Source organism: Numida meleagris, chromosome 4 (assembly GCF_002078875.1).
Source record: "Numida meleagris isolate 19003 breed g44 Domestic line chromosome 4, NumMel1.0, whole genome shotgun sequence".
NCBI classification, from domain to species: Eukaryota; Metazoa; Chordata; class Aves; order Galliformes; family Numididae; genus Numida; species Numida meleagris.
The window spans coordinates 94,133,699-94,157,419 of record NC_034412.1 but is presented as its reverse complement, the minus strand read 5'-3'; the positions used below and the strand labels follow the sequence as shown (position 1 = coordinate 94,157,419).

Below are 23,721 nucleotides of genomic sequence, written 5' to 3'. Positions count from 1 at the left end.
AAACAATAGTCAAAATACTTGAGTAGAAGAAGCTTTTTAAAGCAACATTTTCTCCCCTCATTTATGCAAAATTATTCTCCCTCCCCACCACCTCCTCAAGGAAAAAAGGGAATTATTAAGAATAAAAGGAAACACATAGCATGTGAGGTGATCCTCTAGCAAAAACTGAGTATGGAAAGCAGATGATTGCAGAACCTCCAATCTAGCTGCTTAGAATAAGTGCTAAAAAGAAAAAATATTATTTTGGGGTATAAAGAATGGATGAAATCACTGAGCTGAGTAGAACAGTGATTCACATTCACACCAGGTTCCTTAGAGCTTTTCTCACCATACCAATTTGAAAAAAAAATGTATGTATATATATTCTAAGATATCTTGTTTAGCTCATCCATATAGGGACCACACAACTTTCCTAAAATATGTCATCCTGACCCAACTCCCTAGCTAACAGCTACGGTTTTCAACTTCCAGGGAAATTTAACCTCTACTCGCCTCTGTTGGGATATATGAGTTAGCCTTTTCCTGACCTGAAATTAGTCTTCTTAACCTGTCAGAAAGAGACCGTGTGTTGGTGTGCTTAAACCTAGCTTTCGGCTTAAAAGCACCAAGGCAGTTTATGTCTGTTGTTCAAAATGTTTTTCCTCTTCGGTCTTCATAGTAAGCTTCTCTTCATCACCTTTAAAAGGACTACTGAACATGAGCATAGTTTTTAAAGAGCGATGTTGTTCAACATTTAAAATAAAATATTAGGACAGATATATTTTTGAGCAGCAGTTTACACCTTAATAAAACATTGTGATATTGAAGTTTTGAATAAACTGTAAAAAATTGAACCATTTACCTAGGGGATGATGAAAATATAAGAGTATATCAAGGTTTGGTAGCTCTTGGATCGATAGATAATCTTTCCACCTGTCTCCTAGAGGCTAAATTACTCGATAAATGGCAATAAGGGTGTCTTGGACATGGAACATATAATATGTTAGGAGACTGAGCTCTCCCAGTCATTGGGCTTATATATAAAGCAGCAAAAAAGACAAGGGAATGTGTGAAAACAGTGGTCCCATAATATCTGACACCATTTAAGGCTTTTATAATTATTTGTGATAAATTCAAAGACTGAGCTTCTAAATTATGCATTTTAAAGGAATAGAACAAAAATTTCTGTGGTAGCTCTTTCTGATTTCTCTCATTGAGTAGTCATACACGTAGCTTTTTATCTGTGATATTGTGTTGTAGGCCTGCAATTGCTACATCTTTGTCTATTTCTTGGCACATTTCTTTTTCCTATCTTTAACTGGTTACTATCATCAGCCATGTTCATCTGTGTTGATTGTAAAATAAATTAATAATGCACTCGAAATAATGGATTTCCATCTCACACGATTGTGCATGTCATGTGTGATGATGGTATTTTTTGATGCATGAAAGCATATCCGTTAGCTCTCTTTATAACAATAAAGGTAGCAGCATTCCTGTCTATTTCATATGCTGAAACGTCATTTATAATGTTCTTTTTGGTGTTATTTGGAATTTTTCAAAGCTGAGAACACAGGTACAGTCTGAAGCATCTTCTTCCAAAGTTGACTGTATCTCATCTAAACTGCTCTGTCTCTAGTCTGGTTGGCCTGACCGTCCACATCTTGATTCCGTGATATTCTCTAGGCTTGGAAACAATGCCCTATCAAGTACCCTATGCTGAGTTTTGTAATGAGCAAATATTGGGGCATAAATGGCCTCAACAGTTGTGAAAATATTTAGGGAAATTTGTATTTTACTCTAACAGTATAAACTAGGAACAGCTTATTAAAAGAAGTGAATGAGGGAGGAAAAAGTCTCTTTTTCAAAAGAGAAATTGTTATATCCTAGATGAGATCATTCTAGCAGATGCTGGTAATTCTTTCTGTAATCAAAGTTTAAACAAACCTTTTTTAGTTTGTTATTTCTCTTTCTAACATAATGGAGTTGGAGTTCCCTGTCTAATTAAGCACTTACCTTAATACTACACAGTTTTAATTATGAATCTTTATAGTCTTTGCTCAATATAAGGAATAAATGACTTTACTCTGTACTTGTTTTATTGTTCAAGAACATTTGACAGTGGTTGTGACTCTAAGCAGTTACTAGAGCAAAATGACCGTAACTAGATTTCTTCAGGTACTCAGTAAGTGTACACTGGATATATTGAAAAGCTGTTCAGCTTCTCAGAGCAGGCTTAAAAGTTCTTGAAAAATGTATTCAGGGGGCTGCATCTTACATTGGCTGACCTGGAGAGGGGACTGCATGCCTAGGGGAGAACTGCAATGCAATATCCTCTTAAGCCTGGCACAGCCCATAGTTGGGAGCCCATGGAAACGACCATGAATAGAGGTAATTGTGTCCAAAGGAAATCTGAATACCAATATTTTGACATTCCAAGGTTTCTATGCATTTCTACGTATTCTACTTTTAACCCAATTCCAGGAGCAGATTTTACATCCCTTGTATCCCATTTCCAAAGTATCTTTCTTCCCTTTGCAGAAAAAGATTAAAGAGAAATGCTCTAAGTCTCAATACTAAGCTTTATGGTTTATCGGAAACACAGGAAACTGCTAAATTCCTTTATATCCTTTCTAGGAATGGAGCCCAAAATTTTATCAGAGAGCAACTTTAATATAACAGTATTTAACGACTTAAATAAATAAACTTTAATAAACTTATATTTTCAGTGCAGAGCAGATGGTGTTTGACAGACCTGCCTGAAGCTATGTAACATCACATGCCATGCTATTTATTTTACAATAATGTGATTTACTAAACAAAATTCTCTTCCTTTGAAATTCTACAATGAGGAAGGTCTTTTCTATGCAGATTTAAAGGCAGAATCCATTTCATGCATAACAGGTGAAGGACACTTAAAATTCCTGGATAGTGAAAAACTGTGCAAAACATGAAAAGTGTCTCTTGGATTTCATCTGCACTCCTGTGCATTAATAAAGTATTGCCATAGAGAGAGCTCAGTCAGGTCTCTGTCCACATGGTTTGATTGTCTGTTTTCCAGCACAGATCATTTTATGCCATTTAGCATCTTAGACAGCATGTGGGGCATGATTTGGACAATTGGGCAGACTGAGGACTTTTCCTGTAAGCAATATAGACGAGGCTTTTTGCTGTTTTGAGGGGAGAGAGGGGGCTGGCCATATGGATGTCAGTAGTTTGTGTTGTGTGGCCTAAGGGTCACAGAAGGGCTCCCAGTTGTCTTGAATATCTCTATAGGATGTATCTTAAGGGCCACTGTTTATATAATTTAAAACTAGACTAAAAAGTTGCAAGAAGATATTGAAAAGAGGTTTAGGAGAAGTGCTAGATATAGGCTACCATGGGTCTATCCTCACAGAATAGTCTACCCTTTAAAGAACAATACAAAATATCCAAGTTAGGAGCATAAATCAAACTTTTCATAGAATTATAGATTCGGTTTGGTTGGAAAAGAGCACAAAAACCATCAAGTGCAACCATCAACCCATCCCCACCCCCACCATGCCCACTGACCATGTCCCTCAGTGCCACATCTCCACGGTTCTTGAACACCTCCAGGGACAGTGACTCCATCACTTCCCTGGGCAGCCTGTTCCAATGCCATTTAAGTCAATCTGAGAATTTCTACTTTCCTCCAGTGACCATTTAGGGAATGTCAAGAGCTCTTGCTCATAAACTGTGCAGTTTATCAGGTGCCTGATTTATTCAGTGTCACTGTATCCTCGCACTGACTACTCTGGAGGAAGTCCTTGGTTTCTATTCGGGACAGTTTTACGGCCCCTTATTTTAGTGCCAAAGGTTAAGTGCTTGATCTCACATCAGTGGTGAATGCACAGCAGATCTGCCCTGCATGAGATCACTGAAGAACTGCTAACTAGTTCTCTTGGTTAAGAGCACTGAAATACCATCTCAGTGCAGACTTCAGTGTCACAATGTTTGTTGTTTTAATTGCTCACATTGTGTTAATATTCACTCCAATTTGCACCATTTTGCAAATTATTCCTGGATTTTTTTTTTTAACTGTTATCCTTACCCCAGCAAAACATTTTGTGTAGCTACATATCTTTCTAAGTCAATCATACAAAACTTAAATAAGGAGAAGGAACAGAAGAATTTAAACAATATTACAGAAATTTAATTATTTGACTGGGAAAATAATGCATCCCCAAATGCTAATGTTACCAAGGATACTTGAGGCAACTAGCACAGCACAAAGCTGGAGTAATTGAAAATTTTCTGGGAAAATATGTTTGTATTCCAATAGACCAGGAACCTGGCTGAGACCAGCTCATCTGGCAGCCCCATTTCAGACAAGCTACCAGGGGTTGAATTCAGGTTCTCTGAAACTATAAGCATGTGCCATAATGACTATGGCTAAGGAGCCATGGTTCTTTAGCTGGGGACCAGCAAAACTCAACCAAAGAATGAATGCAAGATGAAAAAGATGAAATTCTCTGTAGTTATAGAGGGGCCTCCTTTTGTAAAATAGCAATTTTTCTGCTTTGTATGACTAAGTCTGGAATTTGTAATGGATTCTTTTTAGAAACATAAGAAGTAAGCTTATATTTCCTACTAAATTATTGTGGTAATTGATATTGTTATGCTTGAATTTCTAAGTAAAAAGAAAGAAGACGAGTTTTACAGATTTCTCAGTGATGATAAAGCCATTGGCCCGGTATCATAATTAGAATTACAGCTAATAATGGAAAGCAGGCATTCCCTCAAATGAATGCCTAAAGTAGAAGATTGGACCACAGGCCACTTGCCAATGTGGCCATGTAGGGCTGATAACACAACACTGTACATGTAAGAGATCATTACTAAAAGGGTATATTTAAGACTCATCCCACCCCAAAAGTGAATTCTCAACAGGTTCCAGAAACATATGCTATTAGGCTCAGTAGGAAATAGAAAACTGCTCTTAACCGTATGCAAGGAACAATTCTAAATAGGAGCATTTGAAAACAGTGTTGAGAATGAAAGACTTCTGCCAGAAAGAAAGGAAGATCATTTTGATTCTCGATGAAAAGCTATCAAACAGAGTTCAACGTGCTGCGGGATGTGACAAATCTTGAGAGAAGAAGTATTCTCTTAAGGGAAAGGTAATACAGCTGACAAAGTCACTTAATGCTCTTTGTGCCATGGAACCTAAAAGTATATATTTCAGTGGTTTTTAGCCATAGAAAGCTATCCTTCCTTCCTCCCCCACCTCCCTTTCATCATCCTTTGTGAGGATCTTTGCTTTGAGACTTCCTGCAGGAAAATATTTTAAGTGGAAGTTTTCTTTCTGTTGCACCTAATGTCTGCCACTATGATTCCTGTTACAGTCGTAAGGACCATTTTCCTTCTGTCCTCAAGCTGTGTTTCTGCTTATTATCATGTTTAACATTCCCAGTGCCTGGCAGGGTAGAGATTAGAAGCTCTTAATATTCGCTTTATAGTGAAAGGTCTTGCAGATATTTGGAGCATGGGCTATAATATATGCACATAATTTATTGTTGGAAAAGTTCTGAACTCTCCAGTGAGTCACCTTAATCTTTCTTCTTATCATTTTAGGTTTGTTTTAAAATAATCTGCTGTGCCCCCCACACATAAACATGTATAAAACATTGTGTTGAAAATAACGCCTTGATGGAAGCTAACAAAAAAGAAATGCTTTATATATATATATATATATATAAATTGTAACTATTTATATAAAAAGTATGTGTTTTGTGAAGTGTTATTCTCTAATTCCAATATTTGATTTTTAACAGACTGGAAGGAAAGAAAAGGGGGACCCACTCAACATTGCTATTGACAAGATGACCAAGAAAACACGAGACCTTCGAAGACAGGTAATCTACACTTTTCATACTGCTTCTTGATTTGCCAAGAAATTAAATGCTTTTCAACTTCAGACTGTTTTTGCGACTCTATAAGCATAAGGAATTTGTGGCCTTATTTAGATACACCACTACTTTGCATCTGACACTAAACAAAGTACTAGTATTTTCTTAACTAAGAAAAGGAGACTGGAACAAATTACACACGTAACACACAGTGGTCTTCATATGTGGGAGCAAGGAAGATTGGCTAGACCTTCATTGCCTTCACAGCATCTGCAGTCATAAAAACACTGCCAGATGTGCTTATTTGTATTTGTATGAATACTCTTCAATGAAATAACAATTAGCAGAATATAAAAATGTTCATAAGAATTTCAATGAGAACTTTTAAGTTATTACATGGAATGAAGATCCTATATGAATAGGGAGAAGGCTGATGAATAACTATAAAACATAGTTTGAACCTCATATTACTTTTACTCTTAGCTTTATGGTTGGGAATAAGACTAGAAGATTTTTTTAAAAACCTTGAGATGGAAAAGAGTAGAAGAGAGATTGGAAAACAGAAGAGAGAAATCCTTAAGAAAGTTTCTCTTTCTTAAAGTTAATTTGGGGAGACTGCCTTTTTACTTTTTTTTTTCCCTACTTTTGAGATGATCCCAGTTCTGTACTTTCTGTTAAAAAATATCACTACCTGACCAGTCAAATCTTGTCCCTAAGGAAATGATCTAAAATCTACAAACAAGCAAGACAAAGCAAGGCCTTAAATGTACCTCCAGTTGCCTATTTGTAACTCAATAATTTCAGAAAGAGGCATTTTCAAAACAGTACCCTGCTCTTTTCATTTTGCCCTGAATTCTCAGCAAATGTGTTTGAAGATAATATTCTCAGCGATTATTTCTCTAAACAATAAAAATTTTGCAATGGACTTACAGACAACATGAATCATAACTCTGCATAAAGCCTAGCATCACATCTGTTGCTCAGCTAATGAGAGAAGAAAGATCTCCGCTGTTCTGACCTCCAAATTTGTGAGATCCTAGGTTTTGCAGTGGAGTTTGTACCATGTGTTGCCTCCCACCTCTGTTCTTATTGCTTGAAGGAAGTATCAGACTAACACATGAGTTACTGTTCTGTGTGATGCTCTCAGCAGTTGTCTGAATTACTCATCTCTAATGCCAAATTTACTCCAAAACGTGATAAGAAAATGGCACCTTTCTCAATAAACTCTCTGTTTCTCACGTATATTCAGCCCCATGGGTGTTAAATTCAATCACAAAAATGTTGAAACTCTGTAAGTGGGTAAAGTGAAGCACATACATAAATAGATTCCTGCATAGAGATGAATTATTTAATATAGTTTTGTATATTTATGACTGTTAATCACATAGGTATAATGTTTATTAAATTGTGGCAGTCTCTAGTAAACTAATAAAGATTAGATCCTAAGTGTGCTAGGAAGATATAGGAAGATAGAGTCTTTCAACAGTGTGTATTTAGACTATGAATAGGTCTGCTTTAGGATCATAATCAATGTTGTGCTTCGTCCTATGCATAATCAAATGTATAGGAAACGTGCACATCTACCCAGGTCTGCCTACGCATCCCCTGCTAAATTTTGCAAGATGTGGATGCCCCTGGGGGCTCCATTAAAGTGGCTGGGGAGAAGGGATTAAAGGTGAAGAAGAAACGAACCAAAGCTGAAATTGCACCATTACACTCTTTCAGTCCTTCAATTTTGGGCTTAACCATAGTAGAGACAACGAACTTTGAATACCATAATGCCTTTCGTTTTTAATTAATCCATTTTGAAGCAGCCTTGTTGATCAGATTTATGAAGCTTAATGTTACCACCGTCAAGCTGGACAATCTACAGAATGTGTTTGTTAGTGAAGAAAGTATATATATTTCACCTGGTAGTCAAGTTCCCTTGCTAGTCTTCAGCAGCCAACCATCTAAGACTGATTTTTCTTTCTCTCCCCAGGTTACTTAGCTCTTTATCTCCAAGATTTTTTTAATTATTATTATCATGCAGCTACGTGAAATTACAGTAGCTGGGACACACCGTGCTAAAATCCCATCTCACAATTTACAGACACATCAGTATTTCCCATTCTGATGGAATTACATCTTTTATCTTATCATTTAAACTCTCCTGGGCATTGGAAAAGTATTGTGGAGAATCTAACTATATAACTTAATATAAACTGCCAGTAAGATTATCAACATTGGTTGGACTGAATAAGTTCTTGGAAGAAGACAGGTCTCACCAGCCCATAGCTTACTGCTGCCATTGCTTAGTTCATTTAGAACAATTTGGAAAAAGCATGGAGTTCTGTGTCTGATAAACAAGTTGTGCCAGTTGGCAGTATTTGGGGTCTTTTTTTTCCCCTGGTACACAAGTCTGTAGTAAAAAAAAAAAAAAAAAAGGAAAAAAAAACTGATGCAAAACCTAAGAGCTGAACAAAAACATCCTTCACTGTGTGGTACAGCAAGCTAGACTGAGAACAGCAGCAGGGTGCTTGTTGATGCCAGTTTTTGTGTGTGTTTGTATTTTTCCTTAGGGAAAAAGCGATACTAATCCTATAGTAATATTAATGCTAACACCTTAAATACTACATCTAATCATAAAGCAGCACACACGCAATGTTTTTCCAGCACTGCAACTCTGTGGTGACATTGACACCACAGGGATAAGCAGGGATAAGCAGGAAGGACACCCCAAAGAATTTGGCTAAGGCACAAACTGGATGCATAGAGAGGCCCACCACGGTCCATAGATCATCTGGAGTTGTGTGAGCAGGGCACCAGCTGCTCTGCTGTCACCACCACTGGTGTCCCACCTGTCAGTGCCGCTGCCTCCCGTCCTGCTGCTCTCATCCTTTTCCGTATGTCCTGTTCCAGCTCATCGCCTGAGCTTGTTCAGTCAGTGTTAGCCAGTCAGTTTCCCCACAAGGTACAATAACCAAAAGCATTAGTTTTCTCATAAAGAGCAGATATCGGTACTGCCATTAATTTTAACAGTGCAGCCTGTCTGCTGTACTCTATACAGTAGATTGAAATCAAATAATTCTTCATTTTTGTCCATTCAAGCCAGACTAATACTTTATATGCATCCAAGTGGAAGGAATCACAGGGAAAAGAGTTTTTTTTTTACCAACAATTCTCAGCTCAACTGGAAATGTTGCTCTAATATAGCTATTAAGGACCATGCATCCACTTCCTGCAGACTCATTTATATATTATTACTAAAGTTAGTTAGAAATACTTGATGAAAGAAAAATTCAACATTAAATTTTCTCTTTCTTTAAAATGGAAAAGCATGATAAATTCATGTGTGTTTATCCAGAAATATAATTTTTGAAGATAATAAAAATTCAAACTACTAAAAAGTCATATTTATGTTTTTAGCATTTTCAACTTTTCCTTTTGACAGTGAGTATATCCTTTATTATAGCATTTCACTTCAAATATAAACATATACATATAAATAAATATTGAAAGTTAAAATTGAAAACAGTGCTTCAGAATGTTCAAGGACGTTTTCAGTTGCTTTAAGGTGTTTTGATCATTTAGCATTTTGAAATGACCAGGTTTTATTCTAAACTGGAACGAATTAAAATTTTAATTGTAGAAAAATAGGATTTCTGGTTGCTGTTGCAGTTTTAGGCAACATAATTTTATATAAAATATATGAATAAGAATTTTAAAGTGGAAAGTCCAGAAATGAAAACATTACCAGCTGCATTTTGATGAATACATGTGATACTTTGAGTGCTTAGGCTGATGTCCTTTGCTTTTGTTTTAATGTAGTGGATATCTGAAAGAAGTCAGTGCTGTTGTTTGATATCCAAGTCTACATGTGCAATACTGAAAAAAAAAAAATCAACAGCCCATTTGTATCTGCATGGCAATTTTGTATATGGAAAGCTATCATTATTTCTGGACTTGAAATAGGTATGTTTGCTTTCATGGTTATATGAATTCTTGGAAGCAGACAAGTCTCACCAGTACATAGCTTACTGCTGCCATTCTTCACACTACTCTGAAGCAAAATATTCTAATCCAGCATTTGTTTTTAGGAAAGATAATATCTTCTCAGATTGTCTTTTTCAGACAACATCCTCTGAGGTATATATATTGTGCAGACACAGGACTAAAAAATTGAGAACAACCAAATTAATGAAGACTTCTGCTTTCTGTGGAATTGTATTTTCTGTGTTGGTCTTCCTATAAAGTAATCTCAGGTCTTCCCTTATGGTCTTTGATTTTCATTTTTTCTTATTTTCTTATATCCATCCTTCCCTTCTGCATGGTGGTGGACTACCTGGTACCTATGTAGGCACACTGATCAGCTAGCTACTGACTTACTATTACAAATTTCCCTCCGCAGAACTCAAATTTCGGTCACCTTTCTCCTACTAAAGAAATTTTTTTTATCAAATAGCTGTTGAACATCCTCAAGACCTTTTCTGTATGCTGACATTAGCTTAAAATTGCACAGCAGATTGAAATGTATTTGAAAAAATAGAATTTTGAGCCTCATTTCCTCAGAAAGCCAGTCTGAAACTGACAGCACCTTTGTCAAGACTACAGTCTTGTTCTGTTTTTCTGTTACCATCTGCAACAGCACTCCACGTACTCAAAGGTAGATGTTATTTTAAGGCTCGCTACAGCTCTAGTCATACTGGTATTGTGTAACTCTAATTATGTTATTAGCTCCTCCATATGACTTCTGCAGAGACACATAGCTTGTTTTCCCACATTATTTTTCAAGAATGAACTTCATATATGGTTATAGTTTATCATTTAAAAGTTGGTTGGGTAATCTCTGCTACTTCATAAGCTCCAAGCTAAAAGATTTCTGAATTGGTTCAGATGAGTTGTCTTCCTCTTTCTCACACATACTGATGGAGGTTTGGTTATTGGTTGCTTCTTCCCAGTGTCTGCTTTTTCCTGATGGCCATTACTAGCATGCTGGTTGCTGCATAGCTACATACTTTTGGCTATTTGGGGTTGAGTGTAGCCATTTAGACATAAACTAATATTAGTAACGACTGCATTGTGTTGCCCACCTAGCAGCCACACAGCCAGACTTGTTCTGCCACAGACATTGCAGCAGCCTAAATTCTGAAAAAATCCCAGACACGTTTGCCCTTTGCATCCCTCTAATGAATTCATTAAGTGTCATGTAGTTCAGGCATCCCTTCACATGACCGTTAAGTATTATTGATTGCTCATTTACATTATCTTTGTCTTAGACTGTGCTCTCAGGTATAACTTTTTGAAATATTTGGTGGTGGACTACAGACATGATTATCATTAGTTATCAGCCATAATCTCCAACATACTTTCTTTCAATTGCACAGCTACAATTATTATACCCATTAACTTTTAGTCCTTGACAATACTGCTATATTAGTCTACGGGTCACACTTGAAAAAGATTAAAAGTAGATGAGGAAAATACCTCCTGTAATTTATTCATGCAAATTTGGTAAAAGATTTTGGAGAGATCTTCTTCATCATATTCACTTTTTTCCTACTTTATAGCTCTCTGAAAGTACTCACAATTTTGTGTACTTTCTTTAATATGGGTATGATAATTTGAATTAGATAACAGGCTTCATAATGTTCTCAGCACTATTTGTTGTATCTTTATTTCCTAGCACTTGAGAGGCAGCCTAATCTCCCTTTGCTCTTTATGTCGGTCATTTCCACTTAGATTAAGTTGTATCCCTACTGTTTATGAAAGCTATTTGTTGTTAAAAAAAAACAACTTTTGAATCTGCCAAAAACTGACGTAGACTCCATAGAGACTCTCAGAATAAAAAATATGAGTATTAGTTTGTGCAATTAGACTAAAGGGACACCTAAAACTGAAAAACTGTGTTCTGTTGGAACAGATTTCATCACATCTAACCCATACAATGCAAGTTATGTTATGAATGAACATTTATACAGTCTGTGAACTTAAATCTCTCTCTTTTCAAGTACATGCGTAGCTTGCTTCTTTACAGGATATAAAACCCTTGAGGAAAACACAGAACCCCCACCAAAAGTGGAAATTATATCATCACTGTTTTACAGGCAAGCTACTGCCTTACAATGAATTATCAAGTGCTACAGGGAGGACCAGCTGTATCTAGATATGATATCTAGATATGATAAATCATAAATCATGATTTACTGATTTAAATTGTTTCTCCTCTTCCCCTTCTAAAATGCTCAGATGAAAAAGATAAGCAACAGTTACTGTCCAGTTTTCAGAAGAACAATATGAAACACAGATAAGTAAAGTTGCTTTTGAAGATGAGGCTACCTCATTTTAGATATTCTGTATTGTACCAGCTTTAAGGATGTACAGCATCCATACATTAAGATAAAGCCCCAGGGAAGCGTGAGCTGTTGGAATCATAGAATGGCTTGGGTTGGAAGTGACCTCAAAGATCATCCCATTCCAACTGCCCCTGCCACAGACAGCATTGCCACCCACTAAATCAGGCACTAGACCAGCTTTCCTAGGGCCCCATCCAGCCTGGCCTTCAACATCTCCAGGAGAATAAAAACAAAACAAAACTAAGAGCTTCAGAAGAACACAATGAACTCAATTCTAATTAAACTTATAAGACAACCAATTTGTCTCAGATCTTTTAAGAAATGGAACAGGACACTCTAAGAAATAAAAACTCATAATGGGGAGAAAAAAATAACCAACAAAAAAACCCAACACCTGTGAATTCACACCAGCTGATGTAAATTATGGAAACTGGGTGATAATATAAGCAAGATGGCTTTCCTTAACTCTTCTATAAAATGGGAGAATTTGCCTTTAGAGAGTGGTTGGTTGGAGATGGTTTGTTTTGGAAAAGGTAGTATTCTTCATATGTTTCTAGGGAATAATGAGAAAACTGTCTCCTAGTTTATTTACCCCAAACACAGGAACCTGAAGGTAGGTTGTGTGAATAGTTCTTTTACTTTCCTACTGTAGAGCTAGTCAACACTGCAGCAATAGGCTTGTGTTTGGGTGGCCTGGAGACTCAAGTTCTTGCTCTTAGTACCATAAAAGTAGGTTTTGATGTGTCCTTTATTGTAGACAAGCAGGCAGTGTTTAAGGTTATAAATCTTGAAGGTGGTTCTATAAATTCACGATCTGTATAATTTATGGGGAGTTAAAAACAGAGAGAGGGTCATGGGCCTCACCTCGGTCATGTAACACAGTGAGGATTTGTAAAAAGGCACAGTTTTGAAGGTGCAAAATTTAATGCAAGTGTTCAGTGGTAACAGAATATCCAGGAGAGTTTTAACTTCAAATTTAATCTTGCATGAATGTTTACTGAAGATTTATTTTGTGAAGACAAAGTTGGAGCAAGGTCATTCTTAACCAGACAATCCACAGGAGCCTTGCTAAGTTTGTGCTGTATTACCAAAGATGAGATAGAAGTTGCTCCCAAGGGAATGTGTGGTGCAATGATATTGCCTCATTCTGTCGCATAGAAGTGCTCCTTGATAAAACGTTGGCATTTTTTTTGAAGTGATCCCAACATGTCAATTTGAATACCTTTGAGCCTAAGGCCACCTGCAGCATCAAGGCCTTGCTTGTTAGAAACATATCACGTATTCTTTGTTGCTTAATCGGGTATGTTTTTATCTGTAGTGACTTTAGTGCTCTTGATTATGGAAATCTAGAAGCTGTCTTTCTGAAAACCTTCTATCAGATTCTAATACAGATTTATTTCTGTGCTGAAACTACGTCCATGTATTTCTTCATTTAATGTTTGTGCACTGCATTGTGTGTACGTCAGTACTTTCTTTTCTGGGTTTCTCTGTCAGCTTGTACTAAGGTATTAGACAGGAATCTTGTGTAATGCTCTGTTGTAAGTAAGAGATAGTAATGCTCTATTTGATAAAGCCCTCTGTTCTTTCAGCTTCCACTGAATTTATAGCCAATCTTCAAAGCAATAGAAGTAGTCAAATACTCTGAATTTCACTAGTTTGGACTAAGAAAACTGTGAGCCCCCTGGCATGTCTTTCAGTAGTGCATCTACATTTTCTCTGCTCCTGTTCTATAAACTCACTGTTCTATTTACTTTAAGAAAGGAATTTTAGAAAAACTTCTAGGAAACAAATATAAAGTATAAATTAGAGGTGATGAACCATCATTTAATCATAATTTTGACTTTAACTTATTTGAATGTATGCCTTTGCAAAATATATTTCATCTCAATGTTTATCACAGTGACATTGAGGCTTTTATGGTGCTCTGAAGTGCTTCAGAGGAAATGGAGAGTGTTTTAATACTGCTGATTTACTCTTTCAGGTCTGTAGTAATTTCCTTACTGCCTAATTGTAAGGCTCAGTTTAATTTACTCTACACATAATGTTTACTGATGCACATATGGTGCCATACTTCAGGAAACTATACCTATATCAGGTAGTTTTGTGCAAATCTGCAGCGTGTATTATTTCCATCAAGTGAAGAAAACTCTCACCTGCAATGTAATACATGTGATGGATTATTTTAGTCTGGCAAAATCCAAATAATGTAGTACCTGTAGCTGTTCTTGCTTTTTGAAATAGGATCTAGTTTATTTATTTTTAATCCAACTGAATGATGTTGCAAGTTCAAAATGCTGTTTTTCAAAGCTGCTGATGAAGAATTATGAGCCATAATTCATTGACAAATACATTGTATGCAAGTAGGTTACTGTGCACAGTTTGTCAATTATCCCTCTAATGAGTCTTCCTAAAAACTCCTGTACTTCAACAAATCTTTGTACTCACTGCAGGAACTTTAGAAGATACCTTCCTCTGTAATCACTGCACAGTTTTGTTTCAAATATGGCATCTCATATAGAATGAGTTTTAAGAACTATATGAAGGTGAGAGAAGAATTTCAACAGAAGTGTCCAATAATACTCCCATCAAAGTAAACAAACAAAACAGTACTTTCCTACTGATGATAATTTTATATAAAGCTTAGACTGTTTTGTAATGTCAGCCAGAGAATGACCTGTAGTTGCATTAGCTTATAAAACTTAGAGAAGCTGGAGTTCATAAAGAGCTTCAAATTCTGATGTTCATTATCAATAATGCAGTAACAGGAGGAAGGGAGCAATATAAATTGAGAAGAAAACACAGTCCCTTTCCAAAGACTTCTATAACTCTCTCCTCTTAATGGATTTATGAGCAACGGCAAGGTGTATGTAGCATCTAATTTCTAAATGGGATTTCAATATTGCAGTTTTCTCTTAATTGCCATTAATTTTGTTCAGCAACACCATTTCTTAAGTACTTTGAATGTCTTTGTAGCTGCATATCAGCATGCAACACAAAGTTTTGTTTTCAATTTCTGCTCTGTAGAAATTACGACAAGGACATTATAAACAAGCAAAATAAAAACAAAAACAGATTGTTATCCCACTGCAGTAGGATTCTTTTGGAAAGGTATGCATGGTAATTTACAGTGTCAAATGTCGCTCATGATTTTCCATAGGGCAGTATGAGTTCATGGCTCTTGGGAAGGATGATGTTCTCATTCATTTTTCAGAACACAATCAGTTTTTAATTTTTTCTGCCATTGTCTGTAATTCCAATGGATAGGTCTGCCAAAGGCAGCTGTCATAAGCTTTTGCTGTGGCTAAATCTCTAGATCTTACATAATATTTAATATGGCAGCCAGTCTCTACAGTTGGGATGGATGGGAATGCATGTGTTAACATGTAATGCTTGCTCCATTAGCCCTTTTAAACCCTGTAGATGGGACTCCTGAGTGAAGTCAAGATGTATGCTTCTCGTAATAAGGATTAGCTTCATGAAGAATTTTCATTGCCAAGGTCCTTAAAATTTATGACCATATAGATGTTTAACCCCCATGGGTTATTTTGACTTCACTGGTGCTGTCTGTCTCTTTAGTCTTTACCTGTATTTCTTCCTCTTGTTTTTCCATTTTTGATGGTACACTCTGTACTGCCTGCTACCATGTTAATGCCTTGTCTCATTCTTTCTTTCTAAAATTATAAATATTTCATACTAGATGCACCCTCCAGTCAGCATAAAGATTTTATTGTTTTAGCCAGACATCGAGCAAGGCATAGCCCTGATAATGCTCATAAAATGGGTGAAGAGGGAAGAGTCCCTCATGCTTATAAGAACTTTTGTATTTTTATATAACTATTCAAATCTGTTAGCAAGTACAAGGTTCTTCCTTGCCCCAAAATCATTATTTGATAATGCATTATACGATTTTTAAGTCACTAAAAATGATAAATTTCTGAAGATTCCTATAGCATGTGCACTTCAATAAAGCTGTTAAATCAATGTGGGTTAACTACTTAAGTACTCAGTAATGAAGTTCTTCCATGGTTCTGGCCATGTAGTATATTGAGAGTTCCTTTGTAATGGCCAGTGACTAGGAAGAACATTGTTTTGTTTTTTTTTGTCTTGCTCCCTTTCAAATTTCTGGTTAAAGCTGGTTTTTGGAAATTGCTTTCCATCAGTAAATTAATCTCTACTCTTTACATGACTACGGAAGTTTCTCTTTTGAAAAAGGAGATATCATACATAGAAAAATACATAAAGTAGCACAATCAGTCTTTGTACTTAATTATTTTTTTCTCATAGGCTCAAATCTTAAAATACTTTTATGTATTATATTCCAGAAATCTGTAACTTAGATGTCCTTGTGAGATATGTGCTTTGAACGTTAATCCTTTTGCTGTTTAGTCTATGAAGATAAATTTAACAGCATGAATATCCACTACCCTCCAGTTGCTGTTCTTTCGTTCATGTCTTTGTGGGTTGTTGTATGTAGAATTATCTGAGACTTTCTATTTGGCATTATAGCAACAGCTTCTAATGGCCGCTGTCTTATTCTCCATTTCTCAATTTCACCAAATACTGGAGAAGATGGAGTTCAACTGCAGGAGAGGTTTTATTTTTATCTCTTTCAATTAGATTAATACCTGTATGGTAGTGCTTTGCAGCAGCAAAGTGTTTGGAGCTGAGTTCATAAAATCATTTGAGTTGAAAGGGACCCTTAAAGGCCATCCAGTCCAACTCCCCTGCAATGAACAGGGACACCTACAGCTCAATCAGAGTGTTCAGATTCTGATCCAACTTGGCCTTGAATGTCTCCAGGGACAGGGCATCCACCACTTCGCTGGGCATCCTGTTCCAGTGACTCATCACCCTTAGTGTTAAAAAAAAAAAAACACCCTTCCTTATATCCAATCTAAATCTCCCCTCCTTTTGTTTCCTTTTGTTTTAAACCATTTTTCTTTGTCCTGCCACAGCAAACTCTGCTGAAGACTCTGTATTCTTCTCACTTATAACCTCCCTCCCTTTAGATACTGAGAGGCCACTCTCAGATCTCCCCAGAACCTTCTCTTCCCCAGGCTGAAAAGCTCCAGCTCTCTCATCCTCTCCTTGCAGGGGAGGTGTCCCATCCCTGGGATCATTTCTGTGGCCCTCCACTGAATGTTCTCCAATAGGTCCACATCTCTCCTCTACTGAGGACTCCACATCTGGATGCAGTACTTCAGATGAGGTTTCTCCAGCGCGGAGTAGAGGGGCAGGATCACCTCCCTTGCCCTGCTGATCATGCTTTTTCTTTTTGCTGCAGCCCAGAATATGATTGCCTTTCTGGGCTGTGAGGGCACATTTCTGGCTCATGTACAGCTACCATCCACCAGTATTCCCAAGTTCTTTCTGTCAGAGCTGAGCTCTATCCTTTTGTCCTCTGGCTTGTATTGATAGTGGGTATTGCCACTACCCGGGTGCCAGACCTTGGACATAGATTTATCAGCCCTCATGAGGTTTTCCTGGACCCACTTTTTGATCCTGTCTAGGTCTTCCTGGATGGCAACCCATCTCTCAGGCATGTTGGCTGTGCCACACAGCTTAGTGATATCTGCAAACTAGCTGAGAGTGTGCTTGACCCCACTGTCGATGTCACTGATGAAGCTATTTAAGAGAACTGGTCCCAGGACTGACCCATCTCCATCCAGACACTGAGCCATTGAGCACCACTCTCTGGGTATGGTTTTGCAACCAATTTCTTGTCTGTTGAGCAGTCTGCCTGTAAAATCCATTTATTTCCAATTTGGAGAGAAGAATGTTATGGGGGGACTGTGTCAAAGACATTTCAGGCTGCAGTGGTGAATAAGGTTCTCTTTGCTAAACTTGTCTTGCAGGTAGCTTTATACTGCCAGTCTTTATAAAGTTAAATAATCTGTTAGGAGATTAATGACTCTTCTATGATGCTACCTTCCCATGTCAGGATTAGACATTTAATTCTCTTCCAGGCTGTAAGTAATACAGAGATATTTTGGTTCTAAAATTGCTATATAGCCATGGAAAACATCATTTCAGTGGGCAGGTTAACCTCTTTGAGCTCAATTATAGCTGTGAATTGACAATGATAAAACAGCCCTAAATAGTGCTTAGAACAGTAGAACACGATGCTATCAAAAACAGCAACTGACTCTGTGTGCCATAAACTGAGTAAATTGACTGAACTGGAAAGACATAAAAGCTGCCTTCACCATTCATACTTGTAGAAGTATTTGCAGGTCTTGATGCTTCCCTTTTTATGTTTTTGTGCTCATATAGCCAATTTATTATTCTTTTAACTGTATGTTAATTAAGTTTTCTCCACAACGAAATGAATTAAGTGGACCTTTAAGTCTTTTCTCTAACAACTGGAGTTTAACGTAGTAGAAACTGTCTTCATTTTGAAGCCACCCCTAACTTAAAAATTCCATGGGGGGGGGGGGGGGGAATTAATCATTGCCATGAGTAATACTATGTGTCATAATATTTACAGCAGAATATGGGGAAATTAAAGGAATAGCAAAGACATTTGTTAATTTACAGGTGTGCATGAGATCTCATGCTGTTTTATTCTAAAAACTTGACCTTTTTTGCTGCATGTTTTATGACCATTTAAATTCAGGTCACAGAATTTTCTCATTCCCTTCTGAGCTGATGTCAGTTGTATGAAACCATAAAATTTCTCGATGCCTAAGCCATCGCTTTAGCTGGACTTTGTTGCAGTGCACTGAGGAACATATAAGATTAGTTTTCTAGTAGTTATTTACCTTGATGAATTGCCTTAATTGAATCAAATAGACTGGTAATGCTGAGCTAATACTTTCAAATGTCTTGTCTTGTGCTATTAATATTACCTTGTCATGTATCCATTTGAGCAATTGGATGAATGTCTTGTGTTCATACTCCTGTCACATCTAATAAATGATTTTGTCAAGTCATTCTTTACAGCCTGTAGTGATGGATAGCAAAATTTGCGTTCTCCTGTGTATATAAAAACCATTAAATATACCTTGCAACTTCAATGCAAGGGTAACCTAAAGCTCAGATTATAATTTCTCAAGAAAATGGTTGTGCCTGTTTACAAGAGAGATCAGGAATATGCTACTGACTTCTATGAATAACAGAAAATATGAAAATACCATTTGTTTATTTATCAAACCCATGGTGGTCAGAATTCAGGATTTTTTCTAACTGCTCAAAATACGAACTGCAGAAAGTCACATACAGTTACTATTAAAAATAGGATATCCATTTTATTAATTCATTTTGATTCAAATACAATGCTGCTGTATATTTACAATGGCAAGCCCCAAATTGTTGCTTAGCTGATGCTCTTATTGTGTTTTTTTAGTTGACTTCTTATGTGTGATCTTAATACCGATGAAAATAGGATGTGTGAACGCACATGTGAATAAACATCCTGAGATTTTTTGTAGGGTTCCATGGGGCACATTCTTTTAATAGAGAAACATAGAATTATTTGAGTTGGAAGGAACATTTAGAGACCATCTTGTCCAACTCCCCGGTAATGAACAGCTAGATCAGGGTGCTCAGAGTCACATTGCACCTGACCTTGAACATCACTGAGGTTGAGGCATCCACCGCATCTCTGGGTAATCTCTTCCAGTGCTTCAACATCCTGAAGTGAAAAAACTTCTTCCTTATAAACAATCTAAATCTAACCTCTTTTAGTTCATCCTATCACAACAGAACCTGCTTAAGAGTCTGTCCCCATCTTTCTTACAGCCCCCCCCATTAGATACTGACAAGCCATTCTCAGGTCACCTCGGAGCCTTCTCTTCTCCAGGCTGAACAGCCCCAGCTCTCTCAGCCTGTCTTCGTAGGAGAGGTATTCTATCCCTTGGATCATTTTGTGGTCCTTCTCTGGATGCACTCCAACAGGTCCATGTCTCTCCTGTACTGAGGACTCCACATCTGGATGCAGTACTCCAAGCGAGGTCTCACCAGTATGGAGCAAAGGGGCAAGATCACCTCCCTTCTTAACCCTTTAAAATATCATTCCATAAGGAATAAATAGAAAAAAAAAAAAACATTCATTTAAGATTTAGAGTAATTCTTCACACAGTGAAGTGAATGGTGAGTTTTATTGACATTTGTGTTGAACTAGAGCAAATAGATTTCTTTTAAGGATTTTCCCTGGAAATTAGGTGGAGACTACTTGGGATTTATGTTTTTAAACATTGTGTGTTCCTTTAGAAATACTACAGTCAGATTAATTATTTCAACATGCTGGACGTCAAAATTCTAACTAAATGTCCTAAAAGTGAGGCATGTCATTTAGGAGCAGGTTTTCTCAGTGTGTTGGAAGATGAACATCTGCAGTGGATGATTAAGTCTCAAACTTGCCAGATAGGGTAATATCTCTCCACATGGCATTGGCTATAGATGAAGCTCTTATAGAGAAAAAGAGATATACATAGTGATTGGAAATCTATCAATATGCAGCTGAAGTTTTGTAGTGCTATACATCTTATTTTCTGAAATTTAACATCTTAGCGTGTGTATGTTTATAAACATATATTTTTGCAATACTTTTGTATGTTTAGAGTAGTATTAATAATTATTATTTATATTGGTGTGATACCTCTGAAAACTACTCACGAGTCAGGTCCTCACTGTATTAGATGCTAAGCAAATAGACCAATATACCCGAAGGACAGTCTGAAATAGGTATCAATATAATAATGTTCACTTGTTATCTCTTACTATATTAGTAGATGGGGGGCAGGGAAAGAGAGTAGACAATGACAATCTCATAGGTAGTGGCCACCACAATCCAGCTTTCTAGCTGTTGGCAAGCCTCGCGTATGAATTCATCCCTTTCATTCTTTATTTCCTTTTTATGAATATTGCTGTCTTAGCTATTCTGAGTGACTTCAGTCGTTTTGTAGGTGGAAAAATATTTTCCAGGTGGAATCTGAGACGAATTAACTTTTAATGGGAATCAAGGATTGCTATCCTTAATGCACTGGTTGCTTTAACTGTAATTTAAGTAAAAGGAAAACCACATGCAAGTGCATATATGCTAAGAACTTGCTTTGCTGCTTGTTTTTAGTGTACCACTATAGGATTGAAAAGAAATATTCCAAGCTAGATTTTTCTTTATTGAAAAAGAGCTGTCAAGTGCTGCTGTCACACTCCAAATATATCTCAAATCATGTATTTATTATGCCTAATAATGTAGCAGTTTCCAATATGATAGGGTTTTTAGGTGATACCTAGTCTAGTGAAAGCTTTCTAGTCTGGACTGTAAAATAGAAAAACTTACCTTGCCTGAACATTCATCTCACTAAAAATGAATGATTGAAGGAGACTTGTGGCTAACCAGACCTTCAGGGCGAATGGCTCCCAGCTTCTTGTTTCTGAATTCATGTTGTTTTTTTTCCCACTCTTAACAATCCAATCGCAGAATAAAATATGCTGAAAAAATGTTTCTGATCCATACTCCTATAGAGCAATTAAGTTTTCAGGAAGAATTATTTAAGATATCATCTTTCTGGCTGTCTTTCAAATTTTAGTGAAGTTTGACATTAATTAGTAGTTATTAGCAAAGTAGAGAAGTCATCAGTGACATAATTCTTACAGTAATATTGTTTCAAACAGATGCTTTTGTGAAATAACAGGTGTTTAATCTGCAGAAAGTTGCAGGGAGTTTTTTTCCTTTGGAATAAATTGTAGCATGTTTGCTAAAACTGGCTGGAAAGTCCTTAGGTTTTCTCTTTGTACCTGCTGGAGGTATTTGAAAGAGTATGTGAAGCACAAGGCACGTGCTAAATGAAATACTTGTTACTACTGAAAATAATATTCAGTGCAGGAATTAGAAGAGGCTTAGATATATTCAGACTAATATTTTTAATGGTTACTTGAAGTTAAGCTCCTTAATCCATATTTGGCTTTTAAGTGAGCTGAACTGTTTTTTTTTAAATAGCATGCAGCTTTCAACTCTCAATTTGCAGTGTATTATGTGAGTAATCATCATCGTCCCAGAGGGAGCCACTCAGTCCACTGGGATTAGAGGCGTGAGTCAGCATGAATCTCAGGCCCTTAGCAGTTGGATATCTGTATTCTTGCTGCAAATGTATAGCTTGGAGGAAGGAAGGAAAGAAGTCTAAACTCCTGTACAATGGTGTGAGATGTTACACATCATTGCTTAACAGCCAATGAATGCAGTGGGACTGCATATTGATAATTCTCCTTTTATTTACATCTCTGCTTTTTTTCTTTGTCACAGCTCCGGAAGGCAGTAATGGATCATATATCAGATTCGTTCCTGGAGACCAACGTGCCATTGCTGGTTCTCATTGAGGCTGCCAAAAGTGGTAATGAGAAAGAAGTGAAGGAGTATGCGCAGGTCTTCCGTGAGCATGCCAACAAGCTCGTTGAGGTAAGCGATGTTATTGATGCAGCTAGGCTTCCGTGTTGTCTCTCTAGGAGAAGCAAGGAAAACAATCCATCAGCTGAAGTCTCAGAGGCAGCAGTTCTGTCGTAGAGGCTTCAGGAGTTTGGATCACCTTTGTGATGGCACAGCAAATGTCTGGCTAGATGGCAGACAAGAGCACGTGCTATAATTTAGTAGCTCATTAAAGCAATTCAGCGTGTTTAAAATGTATTTCTGGTATTTTGTCAGAAGTTGAGAGTGGTGAGAAATAAATTTCAGTTCAGCTTTACTAATAGTACACAGGGTTTTCATTTCAAAGTAAAAAGCCAAAGAAGTGCTTCAGAATATCTGCTACTGGCCAGTGCTGCTCTCAGCTTACGAGCCAGTTGTGCCAAATTAAAACAAGAAAAGGACATATAGAGAAGGTGTAGTCTAATGCCATGTTTATTCTTGAAAGGTATGTATTTCGTATATGTATTTAGTATTATGCCTTTTTGAGAAGGCCTGCTAAGTCACAAGCAATAAATTCAAGGCTTCATGGGTGATACTGAAATAGCTCAGTTCTACCACAGGGAGAATAAAACATTATGATTGAAAGCTGGATGCTCATCGAATGAACTTTTAAGAAAATGGTAGTGTTTGTTGCCATTTGCCCTTTGAGAGTGTAAGAACTATGAAAAATGCTTGTATTTCTTGAAGACAAATACAGTTCAACGATTTGTTTGGTATTATGTGGCATTATGAACTTCTCTGTACCAGCATTATTTTGAAGAATATGTAGCAGCGTAGTAACTTCTTCTCTCTCTAGCTATACTATGCGTTCTTATGCAGGGGGAAAAATAAGGTTATTAGAGAGCTACTGATTTGACAGGTATTGAGCTGTACTTCTGAAAGACTTTGATTCTTAAAATGGACTCTGTCCTAAATCTATAGTACCTAAGCTCTAGAGAAGAGTAAGGGTTTCTTTGTTGCTACCAACTAAAGTAGATAGTTCCCTGACAAATATGTGGGATTTTTTTTTTGTGGGAATAAAATACTAGTCTGGAGCATACCCCATACCAGTTTAAAGACCATGGAATGCACTGCCAGTCTTGGCTGGACTGTCCTAACATGCCTCAGTATCAAATTGTCTTTATTTGGTACC

The 23,721-nt window shown here is 37.0% G+C and overlaps 1 protein-coding gene across 7 annotated transcripts in view; it reads left to right on the top strand.

Moving 5' to 3' along the window:
* The window catches only part of CTNNA2 (catenin alpha 2), a 457,330-nt gene that overhangs the window by 340,008 nt on the left and 93,601 nt on the right, over positions 1-23,721 (top strand). For 6 of the 7 annotated variants that reach the window (XM_021395891.1, XM_021395885.1, XM_021395886.1 and 3 more), the window contains 2 exons: positions 5,775-5,855; positions 22,431-22,583. In XM_021395891.1, coding sequence (XP_021251566.1) covers positions 5,775-5,855; positions 22,431-22,583 — 234 coding nt within the window. Of the gene's footprint in view, positions 1-5,774; positions 5,856-12,675; positions 12,798-22,430; positions 22,584-23,721 lie in introns of those variants that run through there. The other variant, XM_021395889.1, reaches the window with a different exon arrangement.